General features: G+C 39.0%; 1 protein-coding gene across 3 annotated transcripts in view; it reads left to right on the forward strand.

Moving 5' to 3' along the window:
- The first annotated feature begins 5,576 nt into the window (after positions 1-5,576).
- ZFC3H1 (zinc finger C3H1-type containing) overlaps positions 5,577-17,389 on the forward strand; it is a 41,746-nt gene continuing 29,933 nt past the window's right edge. Inside the window, exons 1-6 of one of the 3 annotated variants that reach the window (XM_058022312.1) lie at positions 5,577-6,201; positions 10,555-10,974; positions 14,511-14,575; positions 14,820-15,018; positions 15,200-15,426; positions 16,990-17,113. In XM_058022312.1, coding sequence (XP_057878295.1) covers positions 5,613-6,201; positions 10,555-10,974; positions 14,511-14,575; positions 14,820-15,018; positions 15,200-15,426; positions 16,990-17,113 — 1,624 coding nt within the window. In that variant the 5' untranslated portion in view covers positions 5,577-5,612. The remainder of the gene's footprint in view (positions 6,202-10,554; positions 10,975-14,510; positions 14,576-14,819; positions 15,019-15,199; positions 15,427-16,989; positions 17,114-17,389) is intronic. The other 2 variants (XM_058022313.1, XM_058022314.1) reach the window with 2 other exon arrangements.

Consider the following 17,389-nt stretch of genomic DNA (forward strand, 5'->3'; position numbering starts at 1 on the left):
GACCTATCAAGCCCTAGGAACCCAAGGGCATTTCCACTTTGAAGGGGCTGAAAGGAAGAAATCTGTTTAAGAATTACACTGGCCAAACTTTGTGAATAAACTAGCCTAAAAGGCACAAATGCTTTCCCTTTGGCCCTAATATAATCAAGGTCACAATGAATAAAAACACACATATGTCCATGGGAAATTGCAACAGGTAAGCCCATAAGGTTGCTGCAGAGCTCACCTAATCCATCACATAGATCCAAGCAACAGGTGAGCTCTAATAGTGGCAAGACTATTCACTCACAGGTTGAAAAAAAAATAAATACTTCCAGAACTTGCCTCTGAATGTACCACCATTGTGGACCCCAGACCTGAGTCTACACAAAAGTGACACACACAGGACTCAGTATCAACAGCATCAGATCCATACAAACGCTTTGCCCCCAAACAGTTGAAAATTTTTGTATCTTTACATAACCTATTAAAATATCTTCAGCTGGCCTACCATTATGCTAAAGACTTAAATATTTCAAAATGCTGGGTGTGTTTCAATATCCCTCTTCACTCTAGTGAAGGTGTCATCATGCTTCCCATGGCATGTAATTTGTCAGTAAAACAACCAATCTGGAAAGCCCTGAAGGCAGAAATTCCTTGTCCAAGGCCACAGATGGGAACTGATCCAAGTTGATCCAATAGAGATATGCCTGAAGCTCCAACTCCTACCCATCACCTGGGATTAGTTGCACCTGGGAACACTTGTTATTTGAAAGCAAATGCAACATGCCACATGGGAAAGAGTAATTCTCAAAATTGCAGGACATTTTAGGATATTGCTTCTATATGTTTCTACAGTGTTTTTAACAAAAATAAAGGTATCATACCTTTCATACATAGATGACAGCACTACACTATAATTTCAGAAAAAAAAAATCCCAGGAAATTATTGTGAAGTTTATTTCTTCACTTCTTTCTCCTTCTATCATTCTCTGTGGAACCAAATCCATTGCAGTATTTACCTGTCAAATAGAAAAGTTACAATTGCTTATACTATTTTGAATCATGCTAATCTGAGCTTTTATTTTCAGAGTTTATGTTTTGAGGAATATCTGAAGTATTTAAAAATCACTGAGGAAAATACCAAAATAGTTGAAGTGCTGCATGTAATCTACTATGTATGTACTTGCATATCTATCCAAGCATAAAAAATTACCACAGACACTTGATCTGTTACATATCTCTAACTTGGCTGTAGCATCTGCATTCTACAAATAACACTATAAATAACTATTATCAACCCTGTCCGTACACAATTTGAAGACTTAAGGAACAACAAACATGCCATCAAAGGGCAAAAAAAAAAAAGAGCATTACACACTCATAACAGTCTTTGGGCTTAATCATGGGCTAGGTGTCCAATACAAGTATAAACTCAACAGAAAAAGCCCATAGTCTTCTTTGCCCTAAAGAGGACATGAGTTCTGTGGTTCAGTTTCAGACCTTGCTTGCACACTTCTCTTCAACATGTTGCCCACTTCCAGGAGTCCTCGCTCAAAAGCTTGTGTAGGTCTCAAGTAGCAATGCAGGATCCTTAGTTGAAAACCTCTGAGGATGCAGGAAAGGGTGCTGAGGTTCCTGAGAGGAAATTTCCATTCTTTTAGCAACATCTAGCAGGAGGGAGTTAACTGCTACTTAAGTGTGTTTCATCTGAAGTTAGCTGCAGTGATTATTTTATGTTCCTAAAAATAAAATCTCTTGCAAAAGAAAAAAGCTTCTTGTGTGCAAGAGTTCTGTCTTTTGGGAAGACAGAACTCTTAGAATCAGCTCTTCCATCAGATTATTAATACCTGAGGTGAAAACCTAAAATTGCATTTTGACATCTTCCAGATTTTAAAATCATCTTTTTTAGTAACTGATAGGTATTGAATAATTGCAGTCATAAAAAGATTTTTCTCATCACCAAGTGCATGTCCAAGAACATAACAATGAGACTGATTTGTATTTTACCATTAATTCACTATAAATACCAAAATAAAAATTACAGACTATTTTTTTATTTAAAAAACTTTTATGAATAGTCTTCTGTAAAATATAAATATCTCATACTTTTACCTCATCCAAGGGAAGATTCCTTTAGGTATTTAATATAATTTGCTCAGATATATCTCTTGGTAAAATATTAATTAATTTTAAGCATGTCCTAAGGTGAGTATTTAATTCTATCATTATGCAGCTCTGCCTGCTATTTGAATGTGATTCTTTGTTCTTTTTTCAATCCTACAGTCTCCTCTAATTTTTACTTCTTTTTACTTTCATATATATTTTGAAGGCATTTTGTTCAAGACATTTTGAAGGCATTGTGTTCAGATTATGCTCAGTAAGAAATTACCTACCTTACTGCTTACTTTGAAGTTGGATGTTCCTAATTGGATAGCAACTTTCTTCTTTGGAAGATTTCACCCAACTTTCTGTTAAAAAAACAAAAACAAAAATAATCCAGAAGAAATGAGTTAAGAAACGGAACAACAAAATTATGTCAAATTGTGCAACAGTGTCAAATTGTGGATTAACTGGACATTGTGTCAACTGGCACAGGCAGAACACAGGAAAAACTACAAAACTGTGGAAGAAATGCTAAGAATATATTTATCTTTGTTACCTCACCAACTAGGGGATCTACCCTGAACCTATGATAGTAATTGACACTTGCAAAGCAAGAAGAGCAAAATTAATTTTAGCCTAAGCCAAATATTATAGTACCAAAAAATACTGAATGTCTTACATGTCTGAAATCTGACCAAGTTCTTGTAACTCAGACTGTGCTCCTGTAGAAACAAAAACCACTTTACTTTTTATCATTGAATTTAATTTATATGGTAAACATGTAACCAATTTCCTGCCTCAAACTTTGAAACAAGTTAAATTCTGTGCTCCTGTACTAAAATGCACTATCTTCTGTATTTTAAATGATTTTATTTGTCCTTTACTGAAAATATATTCACTATTTAATATTTTTTTTTCTCCAGCAGCAATATAGTCTGTTTTACAGGCATGAAGTCAAATGCAGCTAAAATAAAATTTATTTCTTTTTTCTCTTAAGTTCACACATTTCAATGAAACCTCACAAAAAAATCTTTATCTATTACTCATGTCATAAGCAAGGAAGTTCCTTCATATTTTCTACTTGAATGGCAGCTCCCTTGCAGTTTTCACATTTATGGCCTTTGTTCAAATGTGTAGGTAGCAAAACCATCAGAAAAACACATTCTTTTTACATATGCCTTTTTATTCCCTTTACAGAAAAGGACTTAACACTATCAATTTCTCTATTTAATAGCTGTGGTGAATCTGCTTGTTTCTGAAAATTTAAAATTACTCATGTGATAACCCTAGATGATAGCAAAAAGCTAGGAATATCAGATGACTGAAATGAAGGAAGGGACATATGATACCACAGGATATACAAAACTACTGGAAGATTCTCAGGGTATTCTTTTACAGATAGTTAAGTACAGATGGCTAAGTTTTCTCTTAGACAGAAGTCTATAATACAGATCGTATAGCATTTTTGAATAAATTCAGCACAGTTGTTGGATGAACAGTAAGCAAACATACAATAAAAATCAACAGAGTAGGAATACCCATGTCAAAGTAATTTCCCACAAAAGAGCTGATGTTTTGCCAATATTTTACAGTTCTAGAAATGTTTTCCTTTTCTGTCTAAAAGACACGGATAGTAATTTCCTACTGGTGTGTGAACAAACTTAAAAATAAAGGTAACTTCAAATGCAACTGGAATCAGATATATGCAAAGCCCTGGGATGCCCAAGTAAGGACGTGTGCTGGGAGGGAAATTTCTGCAGCTTACATGTAGTGATAGTGAAACTGCTTTGTAACTACAGTGGGTTAGATTTCAGACATGGACATAGGCACCTAGCAATGTTTAAAAACCTGCTTGACCTCCAGCCGCTACTTGAGAAAGTTTTCAGTATGTCCTAAGTAATATTTGCATGTTTTTAGTCCTGTGGGATATGTAAAATAACTCAAGCCTGATTCCTAGAGACACCAACAATTTGAGTAGAAGTACTGACACAAACAGCATACTAATGTAGAATGATGTATACATGGGCTGGGGAGGGGGAGTGAAACAGCAAGCCTTTAACTTGCTTCCCTGTAAACATCTTCAAAGAATGCATATTGTTTTAAACAAAAAAATTTGAGAAATTTAGGATATGATATACATCTTCCATTACTCTATCCAGTTTTGTATGAAGTCACTGCAATGCTATCTATTTTGACTCATATAGTTTGTCCTGTTAGATCAAAAAAAAGAGGGTGAAAAGTGTTTTGAGCTAAGAAAAGTAAGCTTGTTTGGCACAACATTTTGGACATTACAAAGCATATGCTTTATCCACTCTCTCTATTCTTGCTGGATTTAAACAAAGTCCAGAGAGGAAGGCAAGGGGAAATAAATAGCAACATGATACTGAGTTTTATTTTGGTGCTTGTGATTTCATAGCACATTACTCACTAAAAAATACCCTACAAAACATCTCAATAATTCGCTCTCAGGGAAAGCATGAAGATGCAGCCATCCTTCTCCAAGTTTGAAAACCATGGCAAATCTGCAAAGACATTTAGCGTGCATAATTCAAAGGAACCTCTCAGGTTTCTCAGTTTTTAAAGTCAGGCTATGTGAGTTTTACAGGAGACACCAACCTGACTTAGAAAAGCTTTATTTAAAATGAGTTTTTTTCTGCACAACCAAGTCATTACTGCTCTCCAGTCAGCAGTCTTGGCAGGATGTTGCATACCTCAACAACCAACCAGGTAGCAACAGAATGCTACTTAGAGGTACCAAAATAAAACAAATTATTGAAGTTGTTTATGAAGTTTTACATTCTCTGATACTCACTTGTCACTTTTATCATTGAAGGCATTAGGACATTTCACTTCTAGGCAATTACAGCTCTGGAAGGCGTTGCAGAAACCTCCTTCTTAAAGATTTTAACAGTAGTTTAACTACTAGGAGGGTTCTGAGGGTTAATGCCTGAACACTCGCTGCTTTCCCTTCTCTAGCAGCCTGTGCACTGTTGGGGAGAGCAGCAGGGCACAGGCCGCACCAACAGAGAAATGGCACCCAGCACCCGCAATCAGCACCCAGGAGGCACAAGCCCCCGCAGCCTGGACGGCGCTAAAGGAAGCTGCCACTGATCATCCTGCGCCGGAGGGCAGGGCAGGGCAGGGCAGGGCAGGGCACGGCAGCCCGCCGCCATGCCACCGCTCCATTCCCACGCAACGCCATGCCCTTCGATAAGATGGCGGCCTCCTCCTCCCCACCCGCTCCCCTACCAACATGGAGGGCCGCGCGCCCATTGGCGCTCGCCGCCCGCCGCCGCTGCGCGATTGGTTGAGGCGCCGGCGTCCCCCGGCCGTGCTTTGCACGGGCTCGCCCCGAGTGGAGAACTACATTACCCAGGATACCCCGCAATAGGGGCGTCGCCCGGAGCCGTTTCTTCTCTTACGCATCTCGGCTTTGTCTCCTCCCAGGGACGGGGCGTGGTCTCGCGAGAGTCCGCGCGGGCCAGCCGAGGGGCCGCAGGGCGCGCCGAGACCGTTGTCGTGGGCCCATGGCGGCCGCGGAGGCGGCGGCCGCGCCCGACCCCAGCGGGCTCTCCCCGAAGGAGGAAGGGGAGCTGGAGGATGGCGAGATCAGCGACGATGACAACAACGGCTTCGGGCCCTATGGCGGCGGCTCCGAGCATGCCGGCGGCCTCGGTAGCGGCGGTAGCAGCAGCAGCAGTAGCAGGCCGTACTCGAGGCGCCGGCCGCCCCCCGGGCTCCATGGGAGCGGCTCCATGTCCTCCCCCGGGCGGCCCTTCCCGCGCTCGCGGCACCAGCCTCCGCCCGACACGGGACACGTGCACGGCCACGGCGGCTACCGGCCTAAGGACTCGTTCCGCTCCCACCCGCCGGCGCCGCGGATGCCGCCGGGCTCGCACTCCGACACGGGCCCCCGGCTCTCCTTCTGGGAGCGCAGCCACAACGCCCTGGATCGGTTCCGCTTCCGAGGCCGGCCCTACCGGGGCGGTGGGCGCTGGGGCCGGAGCCGAGGCTGCAGCGATCGGCCGGGCAACCCTCCCGGGAGGCCGCCCGGAGGGGGAGGCGGCGCCGGGTTCAGCAGCAGCCAGGGCTGGAGGGAGCCCTCGCCTCGGAAATGTATCCTTGGGACGTGAGCGGGGCGGGGGGCCCGTGCTGCTGCGGTGGGCCTGGGTGGGGCCGCGCCGCGCTACGTGGCCGTGAGAAGGACGCGGTTCTCTCCGCGCTGGCAGCGGGATTCCCGCAGCGCTAACGGAGAGGGAAGCTCCAAAGCTAATCCTGGGGATTGGCCGGGGCAGCCGGCCCTGCTTAAGGAGAGGCTGCTGGGAAGTCGGATTACAGCCGTGGCCTAGCTGGCGGCTTGGCCGATCCGTCGGGTGTAGGGAAAAAGGAAAAGCATAGCCTGAAAGGAAGCTTTTGTCGGTTGGATTCGGGCGGCTGCTTTTCTAGCCCCAAGTGCGAATATTGTGAAGTGGGGTCAGTCTTTGGTGCGGCAATTTTAATACGTATAATTAATGTCACAATTGTAAAGATAGAACCCTAAGCTTGTTAATTTACTGTATTGGACAATGAAGGATCTAGTGTTTTTTTCATTTTCACTTTCATCCCTTCAGAGGCTATTACACATAGGTTTAGCTTTAGTCAGTTTTAGCTAAGCTGGAGTGGATCTGCACACACAAATTGTAGTTTGTATGGGCATTCAGATGAAAGCCATACCCACCATTTCTTGTAGGATATTCTCCACTGATTTCTCTTAAGAGTTTAGGTGATTCATTATGAGAATTCCGATATTTTGTGCTTTTCAGAGCAGGAATTGCAAAAGTGGTGGGAAAAGCTTGCCTAATTTTTCTTCTCTGCTAGAGGAAGTAAAGAACTGATGCTGAGTGTAGCTTGAGGCACCTCGGTTACTTGATGTGACTGCATTGTTGCCTTACTGAAAATGAAGATGAGTGTAAAAGCAGTGAGCAAGAGAGGTAGTGGTTAAATCCTATTCTCCAGGATTTTACAGTGTTCTGTTGTCCTTCATGTCAATAGTCAAAGGATGTGTTTTTGCTAGAACCAACTGCATGGGTTGATTTCTTGGGTCTCTTGAATCTTGTTTTAGATACAAGATTATTATTTATGTCATTAATATTTATTTATTTAAATATACATGGAATGTGTAAATTAGCAATAGAGATGATTTTATTTCATCTCAAGTTATGGCATTATTGAAGGCTTCATTGGAGCCTTTCATTGAAGGGTTTTATCCTGAGAGGCAAGTGAAGATGTGATTTGCCCAAGGTTTCACAGTAAGACAATTCTAATGCTGAAAATAGATTTCAAGTCTCTTTGTAGTGTTGCTCTGAGTACCTGGAGGTAGTTACTTTCTGTATAAGGAGTTTAGCAGGACAAATGTGGAGATTGTCCAAAACAGAACTTGTAATGTTTCTTAATGAGACTGATGCAGTCTCCTTCTCTCTTTTAATTAAAAGAGATTCCGAAACGAATAATTCCATTTTCAAACCAAAAGTAGAAAATGATGATGGAAGTGTTCTTGTTCTTGGCACTTAAGATTTAAGCATCTGTTGAAACCTGGTAGATGGAGGATGTTCTGTTACTCTTGCTCTTTAGTAATTGACCATTCAATTGTTTATGGATCATATAGTTAAGGAAGATCCATGATTTTCCCTCAATATGAGTTACTTCCTGTTTTTTTAAACTTCCTTGCCACCTAATACAGTCAACTTTAGAGAATTAATCAATACTAAGGTACCTCCATGTTGGTAACATTACTGGAGTACCACTGTAGTTCATTGGCATGTGACTTCAGAGGAGACTTTCATATCAACTGGTACAAGGAGACCTGTGGCCTGGAATGGTATCTGAAGTTCCCTCTGGAAAATAAAATGTTTTAAGTGTCTTGAGTCCTGATTTTGGCCTTCTTAGTAGCTGGTACAGTGTGGTGTTTTGGGTGTAATGTGAGAATAATGTTGATAATACACTGAGAAGTGTGTTAGGCTGAGAAGTGCCTGCACTAAGTCATGGACTTCCAGCATCCCATGCTGTGCCGGTGAGGAGCAGCACAAGAGGCTGGTAGTGTGCAAAACTGAGACTGCTGTGCCGGTGAGGAGCAGCACAAGAGGCTGGTAGTGTGCAGAACTGAGACCCAGACTTGGCCAGAGCGGTGTTGTGTCCCACAGAATGCCATGCCCAGTGTACAGACTGTGGGGAGCTAGCTGAGAGCCACTGCTTGCTGCCTGGGGCTGGGCTGGGCATCTCTCAGTGGGTAGTGAGCAGTTGTATTGTGTATCACCCTCCTGCCTTGGGCGTTATTCTTTTTGTTATCTCCATTTTCATTATTATTACTATTTTACTTGCTTTTCGTTATTAACTTGTTCTTTTATCAGTCCATGTTCCCTCAACCCACATTTCCCTTTTCCAAGTTCTTTCCCCATCCCGCCATGGAAGGGAGGGAGGAGTGAGAGTGTGTGGTAATAAGTTGCTGAGGGGGGTAAACCATGACAGTCTGGTAAGACAGGGATTGTTTACTTGATTTATCCTTGGAACTTGTGCTTTGCACCATGTTTTATAGGGATATATATGTTAGTGGAATAAGGGACATTCTTTAAGATAGAGCACTTAAAGAATTCCTGTTACTCTTTTTGGATGTTAGCTTTTTTTAGGCTTTTCCCTTTCAATTCTTGGCAACTTTAATGTTAAGCTGTTATATAGTAGTTCTTCAGGAATTCTTGCATAGAGAATTGTGGAATTTGAGTCTGAAATACAGAACCGTTATGGAACTTCCTGTTTCCATTGAATTTTGAATTCTTTGCAGTGTACATTTTTCTTCATTTCTAACTCCCAGTTTCTTCTTTTTGGTTCTTGGATGAAGTTTCTCTTGAGTTGGTTGAAGCACAGTTGTTTCAATTTGTACATGCTTGTCTGCCTTTCACAGCACTTAATGGAGTCTTGCATTCTATGTGTAGAAGCGCTAAAAAACTTTTTTCGACATATGTGAACCACAGAATTTCTGGTGGGAGCTTCTAGCAATTGTATGATCTTGAGCACAAAAAAAAAATCTCAAAACTGTCTTGTTATCCATCTCCAGATGACTTTGGAAGCTATTTAAGTATTCCAATAGCAAATAGCAGTTAGACTTATTAGCTTCAAAATTCCTTGTGACTTACGAAATTACGAACGTAGCTGGTTCTTTGGAAGTAGATATGTGTTGGAAGGGAATTCAGCAGATATTCTTATTGTATAATTTGGTGTTATACTGCATACAGCTTTTAGCATTTTAAACATTTATAGACTGTTTTGATTGCTTTTTGGATTTTATGTAGTTTATCTTTGCTGATTTCTGCTTTTTGTGCTGACAGTTGAGAAAGCACTGTAAAGCAAAACATTTCCTGGTATTACGGAAGTAGCTTTTGCAGGATACTTACAGAGATTCTTCATAGTAATGTTAGAACTTAACACAGAGAAACATCCAAGTAGTCAATTCTTGTTGAGAGCAGAAGACAAGTATGTTTTCCTTTGGATTCACTATGTCTGCATTCAGAGGACACCTATTTTAGCCTCTGGTTTTACTCTGTTTATTGTTTTAAGAGATGATGTTGTTCAAAAAGCGTTTTGTGTAACTGAGTGTGTGAGTCAGCTGTTAGCGCAGTGGGGTTGATACTGTGAGTCAAATGAGTAAAACCTGACTTGGTATCCTAAAAGATTTCCCCTTGAGCATGATTATTTTACATGATCGTTTTCGAGGGTCAGCTTAAGGTGAGAGGCGTTGATAGTGACAAAATAGTGGCAACTTTTGTTATGGATGGCGGGTGCCTAAGAATATTTCCACTGCTTGCCTTGAACATTCATTAGTAAAATTTTCTGAGTAATTAGTAATTGTCAGTTGTCTTCAGCATTTCTGAATGTTTTGGTTTCAAGTCTTTGTTACTTTTTTTTATTCCCTTTAGTTGTTCATTGATTCTTCTTTGCCTTACCTGATTTGCTGAACTGTATTTACTGCAGTGTGTAATTGTGCTATGGCCTTAGTATTGGCTAGATGCGGCATTTTATGGAAGTCTAAAATGAGTAAGAAAGAATTTAACCTGTCTTTTTCAGAATGTGAGATGGCAATTCAGTACTATGAATTCTGGAAGTTTGACTTTCCATGATAGAGAACCATGTCAACATTATACCTTGTTTCCAGGAGGGTGGTGTGAGTAAGAGATGAGACTTCTTAGCAATTCATGAGCTTCTTGTCATAAGTAGGATATTTGAAATTGTCAGTTTGAGAAAATGTTTGTCAGTATGTAATAATGGCTACAGCTTTTGCATGCTGGTTGTAATTCAGAATATTTTTCAAACTAGCCTTAAGGTAAAATATGTGAGAATGGTCATAAGTTACATTTGTCTTAATTGGTCTTCAGTGGTAATATTGGTACTGTTTTAAGATTATACAAGTCCTTGTCTTGAATTTCTTGACCCGTATTTCAGCTAAAACTTTTGGAAGGTCCCCATCTAGAAAGCAGAACCACTCTTCTAAAAATGAAAGCTCTGTGGAAGAAAGTTTTGAGGATCTGCTCTTGAAGTATAAGCAGATACAATTAGAACTTGAACACATTAATAAAGATGAAAGACTGGCTTTGAGCAACAGGGAAGAAAATGAAAAACAAGATGGTGAAAAAACAGTGGACACTGAGGACCAAAAAACTGTAGAAAATGACAGTATTAAAACGGACTCTGTAAAAGAAGGACCTCCTGAGGAGAAAAATCCGGTTATGGGCTTTCAGGCATTTGAACTGAAACCTCTCAGACAAAAACTGCCTACTCCAGCTGAGAGGAGCAGATTGAAAAAAGGCAAAGAAGGAATGAAGCAGTCCTCGCAAAAATCTGAAGCAACAGAATCTGGCCAAGGTAAAGAAATACTTGTAAAGTTATTTTAGCTGTTGATGCCTTGTGAGGCTACCTAGAACAGAGGCTAGACAGTATTAAAGGAATAAAGTAGGTATTTATTAAAAAGGCCTTCAAAGGATGCACTTTAGGCAGTACAAGAGCCAGGCTGTGGCTCCACCTAAGATGGACACTTGGTCCCAAGTGTTAACAGTTTTATTTTTGGTCCATTTATGACTTGGGGTTAATTGTCCAATTACAGCTTCAGATTTTGAAGCCCCATCCTCCCAGATTGCTCTCCTCAATTTGCCGTTGTTTACACTTTTTGGGCCTGAAGCTGCAATGGTGTCCTTGGTTCTCAGGCTGGAAAAGGATTGTTTTGTCTAACTGAACTGTGACGACAACTTGCTAACACTTTATATGAAGTTCGCAGTTGCACACTAAGGCAGTACAGAATCTGAAAAATATGAAAGCTAAAAACTTAAGGCATCAGTGTTACCTATTGTATTTATTAGTTGTTGGGGAAAACTTTTAATTAAAATGTTAGAAGTTACAAGTTAAAGATTTAATGTACTTAACTCTTTTAATTCATTGTCTTTTAATTCATTGAATTACATAAACATGTTTGGAAGCATGTTTTACTTTGGATTTGTATTTTAAACAATGAGTTTTCTTTAATTGTTTGGCAGAAAGCATGAGGACAAGACTTGAAGGTTTTAATTGCTGCTCACAGCAGAAATCATTGACTGTCTACTGAAAGTTTTACTTCTGCTTTTGCCTTGTTTCTTTTCTGCAGAAGCAAAATGTGGGTTTTTTTAGCTGAAAAGAGACCATTTAGAGACCCCTTTTTCTGCATTTCACCTTTTTGTGTTAGCTTAAGTGTAAGATGAGGATCATGGAGTATTCTGAGTTGGAAGGCAAGGATCATCAAGTCTGACTCTTAAAAGTTAATGTCCCACACGGGGATCAAACCCACAACCTTGGTGTTATTAACACTGTAAGATATTCTCACAAGAATTACTTTGATCATTGTTGGTATTCACAAGTAGTCAAGAAATCATAGGCCAGAAATGGAAAGGATTTGTAGACAAAATGAAGCCCAAGGGTAGAATATTAATGTCTTGTCTAAGATAGTTCTGGGCTGCTGACTAAAAAGGATAATTGCTGAGCTGCATTAGCCAGTTACTGAAAACAAGTGATCATGTCCACCTGGCCTGTACTAAGAGCACTTGAGCTTACTTCTAAGTCTGCAGCAAAATAAGGCAGCTGACATAAGCTTCCTACTCTAAAGGCTGCATGTCGTTCTAGTAAGTGATTGCTGTGGCTGAGGGTGGTGCTTGGGGCTATCACTTGTCATCTGGTGTTCACTAATTTGCCAGTGTGTGTAAACTGTCAGTTTGAGTGGGAAGAGACAAAGTAGTTAATGGATTGATTAAGAATGCAGGTGAGTAATTGGCAGGAATATGGAATATGAAGAAAGGTAGGACTAGGAGCACTAAAAGTCAGAATGATTTTTGTATGACTTCAGAAACAAGACAGGTCTTGTAAAGAAAACAAAAGAGAAAACTGATAATTATTAGTCAAACCACCTCATTCTGGGTAGTTTCTCCCCCTTGTGTGTTTCCCATTAATAATAGTGTTTTTTGGTGTTCTTTAAGAGGTCATACAGATTTTATTGACACACATGAATAAAACTGATTTTGGTAATAAAAGAAAAACTAATAGTCTGTGGGAAGAGTACATAGCAGGACAGGAGTAAAAAAGCTGTTTAAAAAGCAAAATAGTCTCAAAAATCCAGTTTCCAAACTTAAAAAATTGATAATGCAGTTGATATGATAGTGAAAAATAGATGCCGTAATACGCAAATTAAAAGCATTTAATTTTTGCATGATATTCAAATCTATGATATATGAATGATCTGAAAGCAGACAGATTATGTATGATTATGACAACGTAAGGCAGGCTTCCAAAGAAAAAATCAGCTAATTGGAGTTATTGCAGATTCATGTGCATTAAGTGAATATATGCTACATTAATCTCTTTACTGCCACAATACCTCCTACATGTATTGGGAAATAAGCAAAATTTGGTTTTCACATTTTATGTTTTTTTAAATACTGTACTAGGTGTTTCTGCAGGCTTGCAAAAATTGAGGAAATTGTCGTAAAACTTAGGAAAGTTTCAGTCTGTCATATTAATTTTCTGTGGTTCTCTGAACCTTGTGGTTCAGGTGCTCTGACAGGCTTGACAATATTCTCTACTTTACTTCCCGTGTTGTGCATTAGCCTGTTGTGTCCATGTTGTCCCCTTCTGGTTTGAAAGAGCATTTGTACTTGTATAGAATGTCCCTTCGTGTGCTTGCATAAAAAAACCTACTGTACTATCTGTCTTCCTACTTTCATCCTGTGAAGTGGATGGTTAGGAACTTCACATAACTATACTAACTTCTTAAAAGTTTTTCTATAGTTCATATGGGTATTAGATATTACTCTTCTTTTTTTTTTTTGTAAGTGCATTTTTAAAAAATGCATGCTTGTGCAAAGAGGAAGACCTGCATTTCTTAAGTTTCATTTTTGTTTACGTATAAGATATTGCTGTACTTTAAACAGTGCCTTTCTGAATGTAGTTTTTATGAAATGCTAGGAAAGGTTAAAGCTGTACAGAATTGGAATTTATTTTTCACCATTTTGAATAATGGGAAGGAATCTTCCTTTGAAGAAAGAAAATTTAGAGAAGCTTGGAGTTCTTTTGCTATATTGCTCTTTCTCTGAAGTTTTTCCTTTGATGCTTATAAGCATGGATGGTTATATAAAAATGCATAACTTTTTTCAGCCAGTTATATTACTGACTATTTGCTATAATAAATTATGTAATACTGCAATATGTACAGCGTTATGTATACATGTGTAAAATATAGTATATCAATATTTGTATATCAGTATGTGTTTATATGTACATTATGAAAATTGGATATATTTTGTGACGTCTAAGAAATTAATATTTTAGCACCTAAATATTTATGGAAAAACAGTGCTGTACTATTAGTTTCCACTATTCATTCCACAATATCTTTTTTCTGTTTGCCTTTGCTGTGAAATGGAGTAAGTGTGTTCTTACTGCAGCTTTGGGCCTTCATATTTAATTCTGCAAAAGAATGATCAGTTACTCAAAATAGCTGCCAGGGAAATATGAGATGCTCAGGACAGCAGCTGATATGAGATGGGGTATAAAACACATGACAAGAAGTCTTCTTTTCCCCTTGTTTGCAAATCTGTTTTTCTGTTTCTTGACAAAGTACATGTGAACCTTAAGATAGGTTTACTAAGAAATGACAAGTCTTGCCTTAGGCTTATGCAGTCATGATTTTATCAGACATGCCAAATTTATATGAATGTTTGTTCATGTGATCTTGCATGTACCACTGCTGTTGTTTTATACTGTGTATCAGTGATACTGATAAAATATGGTTGTATGTAGATTAAAATTCATGTATCATTTTAATGTAGCTCTGTCTCAGGAGAAACAGCTTGTTCAAAAGTATGGTATTTTTCTCTTGGAAGGTACAGAAGACAAAGAGCAAACATCAGTGCGAAAGCTTAGCAGTTCAGATGTTGCATCTGAAAAGGTAAGAAAATATTCCTCAATAGATGAGGCATGATTGCATTATTGTACTTGATAGCTTTTTCCAAATGGCAGTCCAGAAGCATTCCAGTAATAGGAACTGTCAATTTTTAATAACTTACACCATTTTGAGCTTTCTTTTAGTAAAAATATTGGGGAAAGATTTCAAAAGACCTTGCAAAGAAAAAAGTTGCTAAATTATGTTTCTTGACTTTTTATCTTGTCCTTTCTTCTGTTTTCTTCTCAAGAAGCTGCTTGATGATGAGGAGGAGATGTCTGAATTGCAACTTAGGCTTCTTGCACTTCAGTCTGCTAGTAAAAAATGGCAGCAAAAAGAACAACAGGTGATGAAGGAAAGCAAGGAAAAATTAACAAAAACGAAAAGTGTAACACAGAAAATCAAAACCAGTACAAAAGCACATTCAACAAAAAAACCTAGTACTACAGGTAATAAGTTTGATGTTACTGAAATGACTGTCAATGGCATGGCCTAAAAAAAAAGCAAATGTGAGCAATGAGCCTTTAGTCATTCTAAACTCTCACGTTTACTCAAAGCTCTTGAAGAATCTAGGTTTAGGTGGAACCAATTAGGTAAGATAGTGTTAATCACAAACTTCTTTATTTAAAGGCAAGCAAACTTTGAGGAAGCAGCAGACAAAGACCTCAAAGAAGATGCAGCAGCAAAAGGAGCTAGACAGGCGGCAGAAAGAGGAAGACCAGAGGAAACAAGAAGAAGAGGAGGAGAGAAGAAAGAGAGAAGAAGAAATAAGAAAAATTAGGGACCTCTCAAATCAGGAAGAGCAGTACAATCGATTTATGAAGCTAGTTGGAGGAAAGAGGAGATCAAGAAGCAGGGTAAGAAATTTCTTACATGGTGTTCTGGTGTTACATTTAGGATTCATGAATGATTTGTCTTTCTTCACCTGGTTTTATGTCACTATCCTTTCTGAATCCCCCTGTTCTTCTCCCTGCTTCCCTCACCCCTAGAATAATCAAAATATAGCAATGAAAGAAAAGTTCAATGTACTGCAGTGTTTACAGTGTTTTAATCCTATGCTAGAGAAACATTCCTCTTGGATTTGGAAAATGAGTTTTCTATGAGTTGTACCTTTGCAAGTCAATGATAAAACATTTTTCTCCTAAAGACATTTGGAACATAGTGATCAAAGAGCAGCCTGTAATTTAACAATTACCAATTAGTGAAACTTCTTTGGCTTTTTTCTTTTAGATTTCAAGGTTTTCTTCTCCACATTTTTAGACTTTTTCTGTGTATACAACTTCAGTGAGTTGCTTCTTTCAAAATGTCAATGTTGCTTTGTAGTATTTTTTCAATGTAGTATTTAATCTATTTTGTTGAGACATAAGATACACCAAGACCAAAGATAATTAGTTTTACTTTACATAGTGTCAAATTGATCAAGTGATAGAGTTAGTGCAGTGGTCATTGTGCTATTGTCGTGGCTGTTCTTGTTCTCTCATATTGAGATTAGCAAAAGGCACTTGAGTAACTAATGCCTGTCTCTAAAACATTGGTACATTACAGAAAAAAATTACTGTTTCTGTGGCATTCATTCTTACAGCCTGGAAGCAATGCAGCCACTGGAGCTGCTGCATGCTTCAAGTGCTTGGAGCCACTAATGCTGTGAGAAGAAACAGCATCTAAGGGAATTGAGGCTCCCTGTTTGAGGTCATGTTGTAGAAGAGTCATAGTTATGTTAATACTGAGTGGAAAATGGAGACTAAAGATGTTTGACTGCAAACAGTTGATATTCTAGAAGCTACCAAAATGTCTTCTGTATGCCTCTGAAAGATACAAGTTACGGAGTCTGAGAAGTCATACCTAGGTGTTCTGCATGTTTTCAGTCCTGAGCATTGATTGGCATCCATACAGTGTTAGGAGATCTTAAAACAATCTGATTTATGATTGTCTCTGGGTTTGTCTCAGTGTGGCATGTGGCTCCTTCTGGGACAATAAAAAGATTCTTCACCTGAGAGTTGTTTCTGGCAAGGGTAATTCAAGCATTCTTGCTAGTTGTCATGGCAGATTACCAGAAGTAATAAAGCATTTAATTCACTTGCAATCTTCAGAAATATATAACCATGTCCATTTACCAGAAATATAATAACCTAAAAGGTATTTAAAATTTTTTTTCTATGTATCATAACACCCCCCACCCCATCATTCTGGAAGAGATACAGTTTTAAAACTGCCTGTGGATTTGTCTAGTTGCTACCTGCAGCGGATTTGATTAAAAGTAATATTCAGTTTCTTCTTATTGTACAGATAAGTAAATTGTATTTATAAATCAATTAGAAGAAAAAATTCTAAGGGCCTTCTTTCAGAATTCATTTCTTAGTAGTTTACTCTGAAATAATGATGTAAGACCTGGTAAATAAAATACATTTTTGTGTGTTTAGTCATCAGATACAGACTTGAGATGGTCCTTGGATAAGCAATCTACAGAGAGTGCAGGAGGCATATATCAGTATGATAATTATGATGAAGTTGCTATGGATACAGACAGTGAAACTAACTCACCAGGTAAGACTTACAGTTTTCTTATATGTTGGTTGGTAAAAATAGGTAAAATGTAGGAAATAAGCTACTGTTCTAGAAAGAAAGTGTTTTGAGCTGTCTGCATTATAGAACTAACATTTTAAGGTGAGCTAATTGTCTTAACACTGACTCTTTCCATCTCGGCTGTAGTGGGATTTTTTTTCTTCAGGGTGTATTTTTCTCATGGGAGTACTGTAGGTTTATGCTTGTATCTTCCCAGTTGGCTGTGCAGGGTGTTGACTGGACAGACAGCAGCAAAAA

Source organism: Melospiza georgiana, chromosome 4 (genome assembly GCF_028018845.1).
Source record: "Melospiza georgiana isolate bMelGeo1 chromosome 4, bMelGeo1.pri, whole genome shotgun sequence".
Lineage (NCBI taxonomy): Eukaryota > Metazoa > Chordata > Aves > Passeriformes > Passerellidae > Melospiza > Melospiza georgiana.